Below are 21,876 nucleotides of genomic sequence, written 5' to 3' on the forward strand. Positions count from 1 at the left end.
AGAATCTTTGAAATATTAAATAGGTAATATCAGTTTCTTTGCCAAAATGAATTTAGAACACTGTGTGAGGCAGAGAACTGCACGTCAGCTCCGGAGTTGTTGTTTAGACTGCTGAGCTAAAAGAACATTCAAATCCACACATGAAGGCATTCCAGCATGAGTACTGACGGAAGCTTTTCTCGTCTAAGCACACAAGAGTTTTGTTGTGTGTGTCACAATGAATAAGCAAACAAGGACAGAAATGTGACTCTTTATTTTTCCCCCATTATGGATATGCTATCTCGTTCTGTGGACTCCTACTGGTTTTAACACACCGCATCAGCGACTTGAACTGTCAAATGAAAATGTACCTTTCAGAACAGGTCACACCAATTATGTAAATGTTCTGAAATATGAATACTGCGATGTGACTTTTCCACAGAGTCACTGGGGCCCTCAATCACCCTCCAACCAACTGGCTATTTATTCATACCTCAGAGACTGATGACAGCAGCTCTGTGAGGCTGTACTTAGGCACAGTGTGCATGTTAACATGATAACATTCGCTAATTATGGCTCAGCACAAAGTAAAGCTGGAGCTGATGGGAATGTCGTTAGTATTGTTTCTGAGCTGATGGTGGTGATAGATCGTCAAAGTGATTAGGATTCATTCTGTGGGGAATACGAATGCAGGGAGCAAATTTCATCCTGATCCATCCAAGAGGTGTTGAGACATTTAGCGCAAAATCACATGTGTCAACCTCATGGTGGCGCTAAAGAAAAAGTCAGGGGATCACCAAAGTCAATAGGATTCATCATCTAGAGACCATGAATGTCATAGCTATCCATCCAATAGCTGTTGGGTAATTTCGAAGAGGACCGAAGAGGCGGACCCACCGACTGAACAGCCTCCCGAGAGCTGTCAGGTAAAAACCTAAAGACATCTTTGACATATATTCCAGACCTTTGCAGTGCTAATCATTTACTACAGCTCATGGGCCATGGTGTTCCCGTTGAATGGTTAGATCATTTTTTAAGCAGTGTTTTCTAAGCAGTGTCTATAGGAGCTTATACCTGTGGAGCATGTTACGGGCCAAAATTCAGAGCTATTGCCCTTCTAAAAAAGATGCACAAGTTTAGTGTTTGAAGAGAGTTAGGCTAAGTATCAACAAGTGCATGTGAACGCTAATATTCCAGTCTTTCACAAGCCGTGTCAGGCTCCTACCTTCCTCTGGTACAGCTCCTCTGGTGTCGTTGACCTCAGGCTGACTAGACGGTAGTTCTTGATTACGGTGCGCGGGCGCTTCCGCGGCGGGGCAAACCGTTCCATCTCCGTCACATAATACAGGCCCTGCTTGATGTAGCCAAAGTAGCGGGCTTTGGCTGAGGACTCCTCGTCTGAGTCAGAGTCTCCGCCATCATCACCCTCCTCATCCTCACTGGCCCCGCCGCTCAGGTTGCTCTCCAGGCGCCCACGCTTCTGAGCCAGCTTCACCTCACACTGTGAATAATAAAAAACATGGCATTACGAATGGGAAGGAGGTAAACTGAGAGGCAGCGAAAAATTACGAAGGCTGGAAACAGAAGAATCGAGAAAAATGAAGGCGCACAAGAGAATTGATGAGCAAGAGTAAAAAGAGTGATTTAAACCTAGCTCTGACCTATACTGCAATACTACTGAAAGTGATCATAAAGCTGCATCAAGCTCTGATACATAATACTGTACATCTGTCTTGGCTCGAATCATAAAGTGAGGGCCGCAAAACAGAAGAAGCCCCATTCCTGATGATTGAGATGTCAGATTTAAAGCTTCTGCTCAGAATGACTTTCTGATGCTGAGCATGGACACTTCTTTGCCAGCAGGAAGTCTGCACGAAAAATGAACCATGGAATGCAATCCAACACAGTTTCCACATATAGCTGCGCTTAAAGCTGGTAACACACTCAATTTAACGCCCTCATGCCAGATCAGCAGCCTGTCTAAAACACAGAACAACAGCAAGGTCAAGCTGCTCGATAGAAGATCTAAATCCGTGCTGTCCAAAGTACTTTCTTCAACTCATCTGTTGTCTAGTTTTGTTACTGCCTATTATTCGCCCGTTTTGCGTCCGTACACTGCAGCAAGTCCTCATATTTGGTCGGGATGTCCCTCTGGGTTTTAGCTCACAAGAAAAATATGCTAGCAGACGGGCTCCCAGACAGGGTTTATGAAACGTTTAGCACCTGTAAATACATTAAGCCCTTAATCGATGAGGAGCTGAAGCAGCTTCCATAGTGCTGCACTAATACAACTCATCATACACAGGGACATCCACATGTGAAAATCATCACAACAGGATCACATTATGCACCATGTGTGGAGGCGTGCACGCAGTACATGCCCCGTCCTCGTACGCAGCCACGCATTCAAGTTAACTACAACCCACAATTCAGCGCACACTTACTCTCAGCTCAGATATAGCTACACAGGCACCCATCCCCCCCACTCCATGCTGAGCAGGCTGATGAAACCTTTCCAAAAAGTTGGCAGCTGGCTGGTAAAGATCTCTCTCTCGCTCTCTCTCTCTCTCTCTCCCTCTCCCTCTCCCTCTCTCTCTCTCTCTCTCTCTCTGTATGCAATCAGATAAAAAAATACAGAAAAAGGCTAAGGACTGAATGAAAGAGAAGGGTGATGTGCTATCAGGGTCTTTGTTGGGGGATAAAGCAGCAGGGATACATATTTCATCATCACATGCTTTGTGCAATTACACACACGCACACACACCCTCACACAATGACACTAACAAATTGAACAATACAAGCATAGAGGACTTTGGGTTCCATTGGGGAATCACATCAGCCGGCAGTACAAAGGATCGACCACAAATCAATGCATCACATTTGTGCTGCAAAACCATGATTGATTTAACTGTACATGAGGCTCACTTTGTACTCAAAAGCAGTTTCTGTTTTAAATCTTTAATAAATAAAACAAAAGAACTGACATCCCCATAATAGACTCGGGACCTGTCCAGCCTGTTCCCTTCTTCTCGCTCAGTGCATGCTGGGCTAGGCTCCAGCCCTGTACGGAACTAAATAAGCTTTTTAGAAAATGGGTGAAAGGATGAAAATTATAATATCCCTTCTAAAGCCCTGAAGGCCAACATCTAGAACAGATGATTGGTGCAACAAGGTGAAAAGATGCTTGCATGAGTCTCACATGTCATTCTATCACTGACAAACTCCCTCTATCTGTTTACTTAACCACACATGGATACCACTAGCTTGACATTTACCTCCAGGCTGAGGAAGCCCCCATCGTGTGCGGCGGTGACTTGAGGTGAAGGCTCGAACCATTCGCAGGACTTCCCCAGCAGGTTGCGCAGTGTCCTGACGGATGAGACGGTGACGGAGCCGGAGCAGCGCGCCAGAATCAACACGTTGTCACTCCACCAGCTCACATCCACCAACGGATAGTACTGCTCCTTATCTGGGCCGGTTAATGGAGAGACGTGAGGGCAGTTTTATAAATTATAAACAGAAAAGGGTGGAGCAAAGCTGCAGCGATTTGTATTAAAATGATGCACTCATTAGTCCTTATTAGTACTCTTATCCCCATTAACTTTTTTCAGTGTGCTTGTGGACATGTTTACATATGTGGGATAAGGACTCACACAGATTATTGCTTACACAAGCTGTCACAGCTGTCATCACTACTGGCCCAATACTGTCAAAAAAAGGCATACAAACAGGCATAGACACAGATACACACACTCACGAGTATGCACACTGTGAAGGAGAAAAATATTTGCTAGCCTTGGCGTATACTATATGGTTGTACATCTAAATAACTGTATAATTCAGTGAATAAGACATGTCAAAGATCATTAAATTGTATCCAGCATGCACTGCTGTGTCAGCAACAAAGTCGGCTCTCTTTAGCCCTTCAGGCCAAACTACCTTTTATTTTCTTCCTCCTCTCCAGCGATGTCTTCCACTCTGGGTTGATCTCCTCAAATCCTGGCTGCGGGGAGGACCGAAGGATGGAGGGACCAAAGAGGAAGGGAGGAAAAGAAGAAGAGAGGGAGGAGGGGGTGTAGAAATTAATCTGCTAACCCTGTTTACACTTATAGCACACACACTGCAGCTCTGCCAGCTCAGACCAACGATGAAGCAGAACATACACACGGCGTATAAATTGTCAAAACATCCTGCAATATGAGTTCTCCCTAAGCCACCTCACTTACTGTCTAATGGGAGCACACACACACAACCTCGCACTCCACACACACTCATACTAAGGCCAAAGAGAGATTACATGAATACAGTCAGTCGAGCATCTAATGTATAAAATGTTACCAGCACACACAACCGCACTGCACAAAGCAAGTAAAATCATGTATGCATATGTATAAACACAAGCAGCTTAGAGGCGTACCTGCTGGTCTTGGCCCCACGTGGCCCTCTCTTTGAGGGAGGGGACGTCCCAGACAGACAGGCGACCGGAGAAGTGGATGACAGCCAGCAGGGTGCCATCGGGGCTCAGACTCATGCGGAATACGCCGTCCTGGACATGACAAATACAGGCACGCAATCTTTTCTTTAAACAAGAGATTGCTTGCGAGACACTTCCCATTAAGCTTTTCATTTAAAGTGAGGAAAATGAAAAAGAAGGGGGCCGTGTTACCTTTTCATCTCCCTGTCTGGAAAACAATCTGAAGCTAGGGATCCTGATGAAACCTCTCTTCTGATTCTAACAGACACAGAGAACGTAAGACAATAATGTGCATGTGTGTATGTGCACATTGACATGGATAATTAGTGCATGAACATGTGTATAGTCTCGTCACCGGATTGACGTCGTCCTCATAACTGGTGACCTGCTTGTAGTGTGGCGAGCCAGACAGAGCCCTCCAGGCTGTAATCCCACAGCAAGAGGCCTTGGAAGTACTGTCATCTCCAGACTCACAGCCCCCCACCAGCAGCAATCTTAAAAACAAGCACACACAGATTCTTTTCTTAGCACCTCCATGATTGTGTCCTGACACGACAAGGGCGGCAAATTAAGGTGGTCACTGTGAGGTCATCCAACAGCCTGGGTTCAAACCAGAATATCAGTGAGCATTCACAGCCCTGAAGTGCCATTTAGTAAAGCAGTGGATTAAGATGTGTTTTTTTTTTTTTATCAAAGGTCTGTTTGGAATCAGTGGCTGAGCACAGATAAGCCCAAACAATACCACAATGACCACAGTGATCTGTGGGTCTCAGCGAAACAGAACAGATGCAACACTGGTCTTGAACTCAGGGGGGGAGGCGAGGATGATGCAGCACTCTCCAGCTCAACACTGCCCCCTAGTGCAAGAGTTGGACACTTAGTAAGAGCCAGGAACTGAAGGAGAGTTTGAGCACTGATGGAAAACTCGTTTTTGTGTTAACACGGCAGCTCTCATCCGACATAAGCCAGACATTAAGGTTCATTAAAACAGATACCTGTCTGCTTCTAGCATCCCTGATACACATCTGCATATGCTGCACATACATGGAGTATATTAACTCCGTCTTTAAGTCGGATAATGGAAAAATTACAATGTCTAACTACACATCTGGAAACATTTCTGAGTATTTATAATTCCATCTGTGCACTGCATGAATTAAAGCTGCTACTGGTTAACACTTCCACAGTGTCTGCATATCTTCATTACTATACAGAATCCTCATACGTATGTTCAGCTGTCGAAATCACTCTTTTTATATACAGCTTCTCACCTTGCCTTCTTCTTATCGCAATCCTACCCGCTCTGTTGCTGACCCAGTTTTCACACAGGGATCATTAAAGTTTCATCTCATCTATCAGTTGGCAAACACTTGACAGTAGCTGCCAAAATCCATTAAGCTGCCAAACTGAGCTGCACCGGCCAAACTAAATCTGGTTTGTGGAGACTGGGGGAGCGTGGTGAAAACACTAAGGTTATGGGTGTGAGCCAGACATAATTAACCGAAACCTTATGTTGCATGGGTGAGGAAGGCCAAGGACATTGTAGACCACCGTGGTCAATTCCTGCAGGTATTCCATTAAAGTGATTGATTCATTTATTCCTGAATAAGCCCCTTGGACCCATTCCATAATGTAACATTTTATGCCTGTGCAAAAATGTCTGCATAAGAGCTGTGTATTTGCTCTTTTTTTTCCTGGTCTTATTGCCTGATATGTATAGAACATATTTCATTGCATGATCTTCTTATTTATACACTTATAAAACTTGTCTGCAAAGCAACTTTTTTCATGGTCAAATAATGTTTCAGCTAATGTTAACTGTAATGCAGTAAATTCACACGATGTTTGCACGGTGATCAATATAATACATATTCACAAGCGTATTGAAGACACGCTGGAGTATGCTCATATTGCCCCTAGACATCAAATGATGAAAGCCTTTGAAATTACTCGGCTACTTTCAAATTCACATATTTAAGCTGTACATGGCATCATGTACCATCACTGGCAATAGGTTTAAGGATGAAAATTGATTCAATGGATTTATAAGGACGTGTGTAGATGTTTGAATATGAATGTCTGAACAACACTCTTGATGAAACAGAGTTTGAATCTCAGTAGGCTCTGACTGTGGAGGCCACAAGACAAAATAAAATGTGTAAGGGTGTCGAGTGAATGCTACAGGCATTAATTATGCTGTCATTGATGAATTAACAGATAAAGGATGGTAGAAATGCAACTTTTTCAAAATATTCATTATTGTAATTATATTCTAGAAGCACTCAAGGTTGATATTTGTGTTTGCTGGCAACGACCAACTTACCGGTGACCGGGGTGGTAAATGGCCGAGGTGATGCCGTGGGAGTAGTGAGCGGAGAAACTGAAGCTGTGGTTCTCTTGGAAGTTCTGATTGGTTCCCACACTGAGAGAGGGAGAGCAGAGTCACATGACGAGTCACCCGTAATTGAACTCTGGCACAAAAACAATCAAAACGTGAACGCTCGTGTGCAGAATGTTAATGGTGTGACAAAGCTGTTTCGGGGAACATGACAGAGCAATTTAAATCCCAGCTGCAATTAAAATGAGACATGGCAAAATATATAATCTAATCTAAGTGGGCAATCTAAATCGGATCGGCACTTGGCAAGATGTTGTGTAATTTGTGTGGGGATATCTCAGTGTGGAAATGTTTTCCTGCAATGTAAATTGTAAAGAGAGAAGGAGAAAAGGAGGTAAAGAAAAGAGCACAAAGGAAGAAGCTGAAAGAGTCCCATAGTTCCACTTCTTCCAGACGTGTAGGTGTTTGTGCAACACTAAAGCAGGTGTGTGTGTATGTGAACACACACACATATAAAGAAGTGCTGGCACAGAGCAAGGGAGAGAGAGTAAGAGAGATGACTTACTGTCAAGGCTCAGCCATAATTCTGAAATTCTAATTCAAAGTGTTTGAGCGACAATATTGGGATGCAGTCATATGGAGAGGAGTGAGTATGAGCTCCGTACTGAAAATGAACCTCTGAAAACAAGCCAGCACTTTCAGAGTAAATCTGGTGCAAATGTCTCCCACATCTTAATTACCTCCTGACACAAACACACATACGTACACTCACACCCCGATGCCTTCAAGGGCAGCCAACGCCATTTATCTGCCCGTAATAGAAAAAATAAATCAGCATTCTCGCGCGTCCTCTGCAAACATCACTACGCACACGGGATTGAAGAGAAGTCGTGGAGCGCGGGATGATTCTGATCGAGATTCAACCCGCAGACACAATCTCATCCCGTGTCTTGGAGCGTCAGCGCACCAGGGCCTGGTGTGACTGCGGCAATCAAACAGAATTAAGTGGGAAATCTCTGAAATAATGGCATTTTAAATAATGCTAAATTAAAAAAGGAAGGTGTGGGCAGCCATGAGGAACGCAAGCAGGCAGACTCTTTCAAGTACGTGCGCACAAAATCAGACGTCATCAAATAATCAAGATGTGCATTTGAAGAGGGCTGGCAAGCAGGGGAAGAGAGGTATCGCCACCCCTTACAGTTTACCTATAGGCAGGCGTGCAGCACCAAATAAATAGGGTGAAATGTCACAAAAAGGTTAGAACATACAGTACATGCATTTAAAATCATATTATAATAAAGCAGCTCAAAAAATCCCCAGAAATTGAACAGCTGAGTTGAAATATTTAAAACAGCTGAAATACTGGAAAAGTTGCATTTGAAGTGGATGAGGAATTATGAAAACCGAAAAAACTGCAAGTGCAAAAGGAGGCTGAAGTTTGAAGTGTAAGCGCTGAACGAAACTGAACTGCTGATTTAAGTACAAGCACTGAGTGGAGATGACGCTTCAGCTGAACTTCAAGCACTGAAAGCAGCCGGCAACGTCAGTCCAAGTGTCGGTGAGTAATTGAGCTGGTAATGTCGGTTGAAGTGGAAGTCTTGGAAGGAATTAGTTCCACTACAAGCGTATAAACTGAAAAATTATGTCAATTCAAGTGTAAGCTCGACGAAGCTGTGTCCGATCGGTTTAAAGGTTAAAGACTTGAGGCCTGAAAGGAGCCGTGGTGTCAGCACGGTGACCCACACGTGTGATGTTTTGTCGTCAAAACTTTTACAGTGACTGCGTGTCGCCATTGTGCAGCATGTGTGCAGCTTTCTGCTTGCTTCCTCATTCTTCAGGTCTTCTTAAATACATTGGTTGTCAAAGACCACCGAGCCAGCCGTTTGATGCAGCCACACTTTTCAAACAAGTTGGGACAGGAGCAACAAAAGACTGGGAAAGTTGTGGAACGCTCCAAAAACACCTGTTTGGATCATTCCACAGGTAAACAGGTGGATTGGTAACAGGTGATAGTATCATGATATATGGGGTATGAAAGGAGCACCCTGGAAAGGCTCAGTCGCTCACAAGCGAGGATGGAGCGAGGTTCAACACTCTGTGAGCACATGATTGCATAAAGGATGTTACTAAAGGATGCCCAGGAACACTTGATACACACTTGATGTGAAAGAGAGGGTGCATTGTTTAAGAAAGGCTGAAATATACAGTATGTGGATTTCAATTGGAAGATGTTGGGACTAGAGCTGTCCTATCTAGTCTGGTGCGCATGAACTGATGAAGCCTGCTCGGATGAGAGGCGAAACGTCTTCTAAGACAAACTGACGAGGTCCAGTTGCGAGCAATTGAATGCCCTAAAGCTTACAATGACCTGGATGAATGAAAATATGCACAGGCACAATTGGAAGATAATAAAGCAGTCAGGAATATGAGCTTTGTACCCAAAAGTCTCCAGAAATTAGACAATAATAAACAACAATTACTTGTGGGGTTTAATCTGAAATAATACCGGACTGTAGATCATTATTCAAGTGAAGATGCTGTGACTAATAAGGAGATTGCTGTTCTGGTGTATTTTGCAGCAGTTTCGTCTCTCACCTGACCAGGTAACTCTTGAGCCCGCCGCCGTACGTGATAACGAGCAGCTCGGCTGACCACTGGGCGCTGCCCGTGTACTCAAGGAAGATCAGGCCCACCACCGCACAGCTGAAATCCCCAGGAAAACTCACCACCTGGATCAAGAGAGAGAGATGAGAAACACGAGTCGGCAGCGGAGTGAAAGTGACTGATCGCGGAAATCAAAAGAAGTTGAGGAATCTGTATAATTATCTTTCGGTTTGTGCCCCCGCCAAGTTTTTACAAGGACAAACAACAAAGACACGTCGTCACAACAGCTTTTGTTAAAGAACATGAAATGACAGAAAAAAGATTAAGAAAAACGATGGAACAGGGAAGGCAAGGAACAAAAGATAAAAGAGAGACGAAGTGAAAGAGAGACAGGAAGTGAGAGAGATGGGGGTGGCAGGGAAGATGAACCAATTTTAATTTTTTTCATCCATGCATACTTTCTGTCAAATTGACACTTTTTCATCCTCTCCTCCAGAAATAGCAGCAAGTCACCAGTGTGTGCACTTAACAGTGACAAACAAAAGCAACAGAACAGCCGAGCGCTGTAAGTGCGCAGACACACATACTGTAGATACATAACAAAGCAGAGCTGCGCTAAAGGAACGGAGATCACAGACGAGCGTGGCTGGGGAGTGTCTGCGCTCAAGTCTCCGACAGGGCAGAAGGGGGAATGGAAGGAATGATGGATAGAAATGGGGGAGCGATATATGAAGCACACAGAGGGCATTAAAGTGAGGGACAGATGGACCTGAAAATCGCAGTGTGAGGAGAGTTACTGAGACACAGACATGCAAGGATGAGAGAAATACTGGGGGAGAGAGGGGATGGAGGATCCGGGGAGCGGCGCGGTTGTGAAAAATTAAAGAGAGCAGGGAAAAGAAGAGAATGGGACACTATGAGCAAAGTGGGAAGAAGAAAGAGAGATGAGAAAGCAGGCATGACAGACGGAGAGAGAACAGAGGGCGTCTGACATGGAGACGGTTTCTTCAAAAAGGTGACAGGCAAAGTGCCCAGTGAATATATGCTGCACTGAAACGGCAGAACATGGCCCAACCGATCTCTGGAGCCAAGATTATGGACGTCTATATCCCCATAACTGTTTTGCTGCAAAGTTACACATTCGCTGCAAAAATCTAGGAAGAAATATCCCAAATCAAGGCAATACGTGCTTGTTTTTTGACTGATAAGATTTTAGCAGTTTTATTGTTGGAGCATCTCACTTGTTTCAAGCATTTTTTGTCCTTAATTATCTTAATATGATATTATAACTTGTCACTGAGATGTTATCACCGGTTTTGAGTGACGAAATGCTTGAAACTAGAATTTCCAGAATGATAAAGCTGTTTGATCAGCACAGACAGAAGTACAAAACTGCTTTCAAGCCTCAATGTCTGAATGGCTAAATGATGACTGATGACTAAAATCTCGGTAAGTGAATTTTACTTGTTCTGTTGGCACATACATTTGCTTAATTGATTGATTTTTTTCTTGTTTTTGAGGGGCTGTTTTTGAGAAACTGCATCTACCCAATTTATGACCCTTCTGACAGAACAGCATCAGCCTGTGCAGTACTACGATGATAAACTAAAGAAAACGTGTGCATTAATTCATATTAGATGTAACATATTGTAACTGAGCCAATCATCTGAGAAAAATATGGAGATAATACAGAGGAGAAGCCAAGTGAGTGCTGTGCTTCCATATGCTCCGCCTAATCACCTATAATTAGTACCAATGAATGCACAAAAAAGAAATGTTAGGATAGGTTAGCTTGAAGGGGTGAAAGGGGCCGGTCGATGGCGTCAGAGAGGAGGGACGGGCATGGTTACCGGCGGGATGACGAAGAGCTCGCTGCCCATGAGGTCGAAAAGGCGCACGGTGCCCGTGCTGTCGGCGTACGCTAGCAGGGTGCAGTCATGGCTCCACGCCACCCTTCGCCACTGGGGATTCGGGTCCTTCGGCACTGTGGCAGATGAAAAAATAAACAGAGGACTTGAAAGTTCGTACGAACAGAGAGAGACTGACAAGAGAATCAGGGAACAAAAGGATTTCTGATTAAGCCAGATGAGAAAATTCTCTGTGAATAATCCCTGGTGTTCTGTGGTGTGCCGCTGATGAATACAGATGGGGGAAGAAGGATAAAGCTAATGCCATACATCAACACAGTGTGTCTAAGGACCTATCCAATTCATCTATGAAGGATAGCTAGAGTAATACATCTCAATAATTGTCTCTCAAAGACGCACACACTTTCACACACACTATGGGGGGGGGTCGATGGAGGGGGAGAGAAAGGTGGAGTGACTAAAAAAGAGAGGCAGAAAGAAAGGGGGAGGAGAACGGAGATCATAAATCCAGCTGTTATTGAAGTATAGGCTACCGTTTTACCAATCTGCTGGCTCAGCAGTGCTGCGAGGGTAACCGTATCGCTGTTATAAAGCACATCCCTGACTGCTGGCACTTTCTCAAGGCTTCGCTGTCACACTTCTGATCGAAGAGCTGGGGCGGCCTGGCAGGCCTCTGATCCCGAATCTGTTCTGAATACCTAATTATCTTATGACATATTCAAAGACAGAGTGGGGAATTGTAATGGGTTTCAGAGGCAGTTTTTTTTTTTTTTTTTGTAGAGCATATTTGTTGAAATTCTCTTTACATTCTGACAGCAATCTATAAATCAAACGCTCTGCCAAAAAAGGCAGAAAAAATCCTATGGCTGTTGCAGGCCTGTAATAAGTCCATCCAATCCATTTCATTCAGGCCAAATGAAATGACTGGATGCCTGTCTACCTGTTTAACTACCTGCCCCCGCGCACTCATTGCACATGACCCGAGTCTTCCACAATATATCTTCCACAGCTCCTACAACGAGCTAGTTGCACAAGAATGGCAGAGAGAGTGCAGCCAAAATCTCCCAAAACTAACATGCTAGCTCGACGGCAGACAGATGTTAACTGCTTCAGTTCATTATGATAATGTTAGGTGGTTTCTTACATGTGAGTGAGACATGAGCTAGTCGGATATGGTTAGCGATGACATTTGTGGCACAGTACACACCCTGAAGACTGAGAAAGCCGCTGCACAGCGACAGCACAAGTCAGGCAGTGTGGGAGGGGATTGATTTTTCGGTTGTGTACCTTCAAAATCTGTTCTCGCTGGTCTCTCCAACGTTACCATCCCAGATTTAACAGCATGGGAGGTAAACAGGGTAAGGCTTTTCTTTCACGAACATGCACAGTCTCTACGCACTTGGTACAAGAAAGCTAAGTGGAATATTTAAGTACTACGTACAATTAGATAGAACCTTTAGCACAGAGTTAGACTTGTGCATTGGAGAACACTGTGAAACATAATATGCCACCACGGGTGCTGTGTCTGCTAAGCAATAAAGTTATGAAAAGGAAGTTATGTTTTTGTTGATATCACATAACAGCGCTATTGGCGTTTATTGTATTGAATTTCTTGGCTGAGGATCGCTGCTGCAACCCCTGGTGGGCAATACTGCAAACGAATGGAGGCGTCGGATATTGTATGACTAGAATTTTAAATGAAGAACGGAGGGAGGAAGTGGGAGGGCGACACAGACAAAGAGAGAGAGAGAGAGAGGGAGAAACGATGAATCCGGCACCCACTGAGAGAAATAATAGCTCCCCAAATTTTAAGGCCTGAGTGTCAGAGAGCACCTCGGGATGTTGGCGATTTAACACACCTCTGAGACGCTGAGCTGAGGAGGAGCAGACAGGAACATGGAGCCATTACGTGAGCCATAGGTACCAAGCATCTCCTCTGTTCTCTTTTTGTTCTTTTGCTTCCTATGTCAACCTCTTTTCTATTTCACTCACACACGCCCTCCCCTCCTATCTCTGGCTCCCATTATGAATTGTATACAGTATGTTGTTCTGCGGCTGAGAGGGCTCCATTTCCACATAGATGGCTTTTTTGGGGAGCTGGAAAATTGGATGCTACTGTCCTGATTTTCTTTTTTCTTTTTTTCTCTCTCTCCAAGCATTGGCGGGGGCAGAAGTTGGGGAGAATTACACCCAACGACCCAACAGAAGCCTTCCATCTGAAGCCTCGCAGATGCATTTATCAGAGCTCAACACTTATGAATTATGTACGGGGGTGGGAGACGGCTCCACTGTAACAGGAGCGGGGGGCGGGGGTGGGGGTGCAGAGAGGGACACGCAGGTGTGGATGCGCCGACAGATTCGCGCACGGGGATGCAAACGCAGGCGTGCACACACGGGCAAAGGAGGCAGCAACGCACACACACACGCATGCTCCTCCATTAAAAGCAAATGCTATTGAAGGCAGGATCACAGCAAAATCCATTAGGACAAATCTCCGTGAAATGAAATGAAGTACAAGTAAAATGGAAAGGAGAGATGAAATAGAATGAAAAAGAGGAGGGAGGATGGGGTTTACACGGGCCCAGGGGCTACTGTTATCAACACTATGAACCATTAGAACAACGGCCCACAATGACGGCTAGCCAGAGCAGAACAAATACAGCGAGAGAGAGAGAGATAGAGAGACATAGAATGGGTGGGAAAGAAGATGAAAATCAGAAAAACAATGAAAAGAACGAAAGAAGGCAAGAAGTGGAGATGGAAAATTCTGACAAAACCCACGCTGAGCTCTTTGCGCTTTGTTTGTGCGACTTGTTTGGAGCAGTGTTTGTACGGAGGAAGAAATTCAGAAAGAAAGCCCATGTTGTTTTTATTCTTTACAGTGATTCGCTTTATGCAGACATTTTGTGATAACAGATTCTTTCAAATGATTCTGATAGCTTTGGTTTTTGATCGCACAGATATGTAACAATCCTGGTGAGAGTGACTGAAGTCCAGCTGTTGCTTTCAGCCAGTTAACACAGTCTCTTCTGGTCAGATCTGTAAGACTGCGGGGCATTGGTGTGAATTACTGTCTTTTATGATGCTACTGCTACGGGGTGTCAAATCTCAGAATTTTTTAAATTCTCCACCTAGTGGCTCTAAAGCGTTACAGCTGTTGCAAACCTAAATTAACTTATGTTTTCTTTGGCCACTTTTGGCTGCAAACACACCATATTATCATCACATAAAGCTGTTACGGTCGCCATGATTGCTAACATTTACATATCTGGCGTCATGTTTCTGTCCAACTGATGAAGGTAACTCCAATGTTCCCTCTTCTTCTTGCCCTGTTTTTCTCTCCACCAAATCCTGAGGGGAATGCGTTGCTCTTTAGCAGCTAAATGCTGTAAACTTAACTAACTGTTAACTTTGACAGTCGACCGTTTGATGCTGGCCGGTAGCACACGGCGGGATTATCAAAGCCTCCTGCTGGAAGCGGCTGGAAGAGGGTCTGATGAGAGCAGCGAGAGTCAAGCAAAACCCCTAAATGCTCAGCAGCAGCAATTCTCTGTGGGGCCATCACTAGAAATGACCCATTTTACATTACACATATTTGATTCATTGCTAATATAAAAAGTTTGATTAGTGCAGCTGATTAGTGAAGATCAATAAGACAGATTTCAAATAGACGCGATTTTTTTTTTTATAGAAGTAAACTTTGTTCTGTATGATTCAAAACTTCTCAACTTGTACAAAGTTTGGGCCTCACCAAGTTTAGAACAATTAAAATCAAAACACAGCAGGCCATTTTAATAACTAACCAAACAATCAAGGCTATTTGTTTTTATCAGCCACTCGGAGGCCGTGTTTAATGAGTGGCAGTGTAGGGGGGATGAGGGTGATTATCTGTGCTGCTGTTCACAGTCTCCCTCACACATTCCAATTAGCCACCGCGGTCGATATTTCTCTTTGAAACAAACTCAAAGTAGATGTGCTGAAACACGGGCATGTGCGCTCACATGCGCTCACACACACACAACAAAAGATACTGTAAATTAAGGCTACAGTTTAATCAACACCAGCAAACCTGGGCTGTGTCACTCATTCACTGCTCCCTCAACAAAAGACACTAGTTTACTCTGCTCAGTGAATAGAGATTTCACACACTTATTAATCAAGATCATTTTGCATCACCACTGACCGGAGTCGCGTGACACTAATTTACTCTAATTTACGCATCTATAAAATGTGACATTGTGGGATTGTGAGCAGACGGCAGTGTAAATACCATTAATATTCTTTTTTTAGTTTCATTGACAGAAATTTTGTACATCACACATTTCCCATTCAGAATTTAGACACTAAATTTTAGACGCAAATGATGGCCAGCAAACATAGCGTGCTACTGTGTCTGAAGTGAGACCAAACCTCCACCTGTGGTTAGAGTGTTTTATTCTACAATCCCAATCCCAAAAAAGTTGTGACGCTTTGAGAAACGTAAATAAAACATAATGCGTCCCAACTTTTCTGAGTCCAGGATGTAAATACTGACCTAGGTTATATTTCTATGTGTATTGCGGCCATAATTTCAGCCATATTGACCACGTCTAATGTTCTTTTCTCAAACACAACCTGACTGAGCCTCTCAAAACTCAATGTACAGCGCAAGGACACACACAGCTTAACTTTCCTACGTCAACATGGGCTCAAGCACACTCGCGTTACGCTGATGATACTACACAATAGTAACCAGTGCATTCATAAAGCAAACGGGGTGTTTAGCGAGGTGAGCTATGGTGATTTAACGCCATTTACCGTGAACTACAGCACATGACTGATAAAGCAGCGGGAGGCGATCTTACCCTGGCACTTCCCAATGACCGAGCCAAAGTCATCTCTCACCGACCTGAGGAGCAAACACACATAAACAGACAAGATGAGGGGGAGCAGGATGGGTGATGCCTTTTCACTGCGCGACAAGGATGCACACGGCTAAGCCTGTTATGGCCTGGTATGAGGTGTGTTATATCCGACTGAAGTAGCTCAATGGATCAGGCAGACAGGGCCTTGAGAGTAGGCAGCGTTTAGACAGACTCTTAACAGAGCTCAACGGAAAAGGCCTTGAGCTGACTTAACACCCACTCACACCAACTAATGCCACGAAGCAAGGCTATAAAACACTGTGATTAAACAACAGTGGTGTGAACAAAGGACAAGGGAGAAGCCCACAGTATCAAGCTGAGGTGTAAGTGGAGAGGCTCGGCTGTGTCAATTACAACAGGTCAGCCACAACACAATTCAGAGCATGGTGAACAATGCAGACATGTTCTCCATAATGATCTACGCATTAAAATGACTTTGAGTTACACAAATGGTCAACAGGGACACATTCGGAATTTGCCTCTTGTTAGCCTCTGCAGAGCAAGACGTTATTTGTATACCTGGTCGAGCGCTATTGATTTTCATTTCAATTTTGCTCCATTTAAAGCATTACATTGTGTCAATAGAGCACATTGCTGAGTGGGTGCATTTTCTCCGTGTAAGGGGGGAAATTGGATTGTGTCTGAAAATAATTACAACCACTCAAAATGAGCACAAACAAGCTCACCAGCATGTATGGTTTCGTCTCTTTCTCTATCCCTCACACAAACACACACAAACTAATGAAAACATTTCGGGAGCGCTGGTATTTTCATGTTGTTAGAGTTACTTTTATGTTGCCTGAAGCACCAAATGGGCGCCACAGAAGGTATCTAAATGACTCCCATATTTTTATTATGACCATTATTACTGATTGTACTGATGCTTGAAGAGAAAATCTTAGTGCTTTTAGATACAGGCCGAGGCCACAGCCCTTTTTAACGGAGATGTGATAAATCACCCTATTAATTAAAAGGCTCTCTATCACTAGCACACACAGAGTGCCTCAAACAGCAGGGTAGAGTTCAATAATTACCTAATCTCCACACACTGGTCCTGAACCACTGCCAGCAGTTTTCCATTACTGCGGAGAAAACAAGAGAACAGTCAGGAAAGAGCAAGAGAAAGAAAGGAACGAGAGAGAACACAAAGAGAGCAAAGGGTGAGAGGAGGAAACGCGGATAAAGAAGAGAACAAATGTCATTCTGACTGATATTTTAAAAAGCGGGAGATAAAGTGAAGGTGATTAAGGAAGATGAGACACGTTTACCAGTGGCAATGAAGAAAAGAACATTTTTGTGTGTGTGTGCATGAGAGTGTGCCAGGCAGTGCAGTTCGGGTGGAAGAGAGATAAAGACCGGAATGAGAGCCCATGTTGGACGGCTTAAAGAGAGGAGAAACAATGATAATTGGAGGCATTAAAAAGAGCAAAGATAGTTTCAGAGGGAATGAAACGAGGACGAAAGATTTAAGGGCCGACCGAAACGAAACGGAAGGATCAAGCACATCAGACTAATGGACATCCGCAGCATCATTTGACCGCGTTTAACACTGTCTTACATTGTTGAATCGATAGCCAATTAAAAACCGCCTTTCTACTTGGTTTGTCTGTTGGTAATGAGTACAATTAAATGATTGGTTTAGGGGATACAGCAGAAGGGAGAGAAAATCAGAAGAGGGGAAGGCTTAGTGCCTGTCAGCAACAAAGTAGCCCACATTCACGTATTGATCACAAAGAGGAAGCGTGCACGTGTGTGTGTGTGTGTGCGTGTGCGTGTGTGTGTGTGGGCTGCACCTTGCAAGCACCAGCTGCCAGTTGATCTGCTTGTTTGCCTGGCGGACGAGACCAAGAGGCAGAGACGAGCTGGAGGGGCTGAGGTTTACAGAATCAAACAAACAATCAAAACATTAATGAACAGATTAAAAACGTTAACGGCCGCTCAGCAGTGGTCATATTCACAAAACGTCTCACGTTACTACAAGGAGTCTGTCTAAATGGGGCTAAAAGTTCCAGGAGTTTCCTCTTAAGAGCTGCTGAGAGCAGCTTTTACTGAGGGACTGAGACGACTCCCGAGACGAGAGCTGTGGACGACATTATGTTTATTCACTATGTCTGAGGTGATTCGTTGACAGGTGACCAATCTGTGTGAACGACTGTGAACTAAAATCTCATCATGCACAGGATTTCAACAGGACCTGGATTCAGTAAAATTAAAAAATAAAAATGGAATTATATCAAACATTCATTAAACTTAAATTCAAATTAAATTAAACTAAAATTAAGTTTAAAAATATCTAAAATACAATTAAATAAAACATCAAATTCACTTCAATCACAATGTGAAGTTAAATAAAAAATTATAAGAAGTAAATTCAATTACATTATATCAAAAATACAAAAAATATTTAACATTTAAAATGAAATCAAATTCTGTATAACTTAAGTTAATTTAAAATTTAAATTAAATTTTAAAAAATGCTATTCAATTCAAACTTAAACTTGAAACTGAAATATATACATTTTTCATTAAATTGAATCTGAAGAGCATATTTTTGCTTTGAGAAATAATTTTTACAGACAGCTGAGATATTTCAAGTTCTTCAGCACTGCAAACCGCATTTGCCCAGTTTCCAAGCAGTCAAGAGTTTACAAACTGCCGTCTGCGGTGGATCTTTGTTGTTCTGATTCTCACTATCTGACCCACCATCAAAACATGCCTTTAAAGCTCATAAGTATTGTATTTCTGTCTTGAACTATTTTGTTTTTTGTGCTAAATAGCATGTGGAGGGCATTCTATCTACTCCATTTGTTATGTTAAATAAAACTCCCCATCCTTCCTTGTCCACATAAAGAGAAGGAGAGCCGAGAGGCAAACATGGCTGGAGGAGTTCTTAAATATTTAATGGGGTTATTGATGGTTCTAGCTAACCACCTGCTGAGAGGATAAGCAGGCCTTGGTGATAGAGCACTGCAGAATCTACTGCAGGCCACACGTAGCCATCTGTTAACGCGCTCCAACAGACACTATGCAGTGAGAGCAGGGTGAACGAGGTCAGTATTTTTGGATTCATGTTGCTTGGAAAAAAACCTCAGAAATCTGAACTTTGAATCCAGGAATGTGTCTATAAGACTTTTAGTAGATTTAAGGATGTACGGGGGAACTATAGGCTCTCCGTCAAAGTGTAGTCCTACTTAAATCTGTTGCAAACAGACACATTGAAACTTTCGTTTTAGTCTGAGTTAGGCAAAAAATTAAGACACACAAATCGAAGGTAAGTTTCGATTATTCAGTGCCTTCAAAAAAAAAGCAACATTTTACACAGTATAACATAACAAAACAGAGTCTTCTTAGGACAAAATCGGTTTGTTTTAGCTTTCATTGTCATGTTTTCTCAGTTGCAGCTTGTGCCAGTATTTAGCTCAATAAACCCACTTACAAGATTAGCATTAACGGAACAAATTACAGCTGTTGTTGGCATTTATAAATAGATTCTTGTTATTTCTAGCAAATGACTGAACTGTCAAATGTGACTCTAGCTGAATTTGACAAGGTTACATCTCATCATTTAGAATGTCACAAAGTAAAAGTGCTGGATCTATTCATTTTTAAGTAATTCCGTGTTTGTGCGGCTACCAGAGTAAATTTAGTTTGACGCAGCACTACATCCAAAAACTAGCATTAAAACATACGTTTCAATCATCAAACCATAAAGGAATGTATGAACCAAGACTTCCTGATCAAAGTTTTAGTTCCTCAGTACAGCTCAATCTCAGCATAATAATGATGAACCCACCTGTACCACAAGTAGTGTAAGATTAAGCGAAATGGCCCTGCAAGAAAAGTATCACAGTTAGTATGCATAACAATGATAACAATAATAATAATCAGTCAAATATCACATGAACACAAGGTCATGGTTCATGAATTATTTTGTATAAAGTCTCTTGTCACATTCTAAATGACTAGTAGCACAGGGGCATTATTCCTGAAGCTGGTGGGGATTTGGTGTTTGCTCAAGGACATATAGGACATGATCTTCATTCATTCCTTCATTCCTCTATGACAGTTAACTCAATAGCTCTGGGTTGGGGACGAAACAAAGACATTTGAGAAGGTCATCTTGGGCTTTAGGACACACTGATGGACATTTTTCACTATTTTCTGACATTTTATAGACCAAACAACTAATCGATTAAACAAGAAAATAATCGACAGATGAATCGACAGTGAAAACAATTGGCAGTTGCAGCCCCACTCCGGTCCACACCTTTGGCCTACTGGTGAAACTTCATGCTACCAATCCTAAACTGTATTCTGGTGGAAGCAAACTCCATAAAGGTGTTACATTGAAGGTAAATTTAGTGCTGAATTTAAGAGTGAAAAGGTTATGGTCAGGTGCTCAATATACACTGATCCCCCTCATGCCGCCAAAACAGCTATGACCTGTTGAGGCATGGACACAGGACCTCTGGGGGTGTCCTGTGGTGTCTGGCAACAGGGCACTGGATTTCTGTGGGTTGTGGGGTGGGGCCTTCATGGATTGGCTCATCCCACGGATGCTCGATCAGACTGTGATCTGGGGAATTTGTAGGCCAGGTCGAGGCCTTGATTTCTTTGTCATGTTGCTTGGACCATTCCTGTGCATTTCTTACGATGTGGAGGGCACATAATTCTACGGGGAGTGGAGGGGGGGCATTGCCATTGGGCCGTAAGAGGGGGTGTATCTGGTCTGCAAAGGTGGGTGGTGCATGTCAAAGTGCCATCCACGTGAATGCCAGGACCCAAACTGAACATTGCATTGTTCGAAGTTAAGAGATGATTAGTGTTATTCGTTTCACCTGTCAGTTGTTTTAATGTTGTGGCTGATCGATGTTTATTTTGTGATGAAGTAACGTACCCCTTTGCATGCACAGCACCACAACTTGGATTGAAAAAAAACAAAAACAAAACAGAACTTACCAGTCACTGCTTTTGCAATAAGTGAGGTGTTGTGCTCCTTGTTGCCTCGCAACTGCAAATATTAGAAAGTGACAGGTAAGTTTGTTCACTTCTTTCCTCCGATGAATAAAGCAGAGTCGGTGTCATCTCTTATCATTTGTTAATACTGAACTTAGAATGAAAGTGCCATGGATGTGCTTTCCTCTGTTGCTAGGGTAACCTCTTTCATTAATAGCAGTGGCAGCCTTGCAGCAACACACTTTTGGGCTAGCTAGCTAACTGGAGCAAGATATAAATGCTGTCATACAAAACGGAACTCATCGCCCATTGCACGAGACATCACAATCAAAACGGAAAACTACACGATGTGCGATATAAGAACATGAGGATTTAGCTAGCAATGTGGCCGTATGTTTATGCTACGTGGCTTTGAGCAGCGGACGCTATTCAGATGACCAGAGTTCACTTTCGAGGGCTATTTTAACCAATAAATAGTCAGCGAAAGACCCACACTAAACTGAAAGCGAGCATAAATAAAAGTCTGACTAACCTGAGTGTCCGTCTCTGGCGGCCATTCAGTAATGACAAGTAAATCGTATAAAATATTTTCATCTTCGCCTTCAATCAGACTTTCTTCAGCCATATTTACTTCAACCAGCTGTCAAACGTCTACGGCGGTTAGCACAGGACAAAATATATCACGAGACCGCGTTTGGAAACTATTGCTAACCTCTCAGAAAAGGTATTTTCATGGCTTGACAAAACACAAGT

The 21,876-nt window shown here is 43.2% G+C and overlaps 1 protein-coding gene across 1 annotated transcript in view; it reads right to left on the bottom strand.

Moving 5' to 3' along the window:
- The window catches only part of nbas (NBAS subunit of NRZ tethering complex), a 146,375-nt gene extending 124,617 nt beyond the window's left edge, over positions 1-21,758 (bottom strand). The window contains exons 1-15 of the mRNA XM_041958947.1: positions 21,656-21,758; positions 21,127-21,178; positions 19,961-19,997; positions 17,961-18,038; positions 17,202-17,249; positions 16,108-16,151; positions 11,246-11,379; positions 9,387-9,520; positions 6,777-6,875; positions 4,809-4,947; positions 4,646-4,711; positions 4,397-4,525; positions 3,919-3,982; positions 3,255-3,448; positions 1,205-1,480 (exon numbers count right to left, since the gene is read on the bottom strand). Of these exons, the coding sequence (XP_041814881.1) occupies positions 1,205-1,480; positions 3,255-3,448; positions 3,919-3,982; positions 4,397-4,525; positions 4,646-4,711; positions 4,809-4,947; positions 6,777-6,875; positions 9,387-9,520; positions 11,246-11,379; positions 16,108-16,151; positions 17,202-17,249; positions 17,961-18,038; positions 19,961-19,997; positions 21,127-21,178; positions 21,656-21,748 (1,587 nt within the window). The 5' untranslated portion in view covers positions 21,749-21,758. The remainder of the gene's footprint in view (positions 1-1,204; positions 1,481-3,254; positions 3,449-3,918; positions 3,983-4,396; positions 4,526-4,645; positions 4,712-4,808; positions 4,948-6,776; positions 6,876-9,386; positions 9,521-11,245; positions 11,380-16,107; positions 16,152-17,201; positions 17,250-17,960; positions 18,039-19,960; positions 19,998-21,126; positions 21,179-21,655) is intronic.
- Between the last annotated feature and the right edge of the window lie 118 nt (positions 21,759-21,876).

Source organism: Chelmon rostratus, chromosome 18 (assembly GCF_017976325.1).
Source record: "Chelmon rostratus isolate fCheRos1 chromosome 18, fCheRos1.pri, whole genome shotgun sequence".
Lineage (NCBI taxonomy): Eukaryota > Metazoa > Chordata > Actinopteri > Chaetodontiformes > Chaetodontidae > Chelmon > Chelmon rostratus.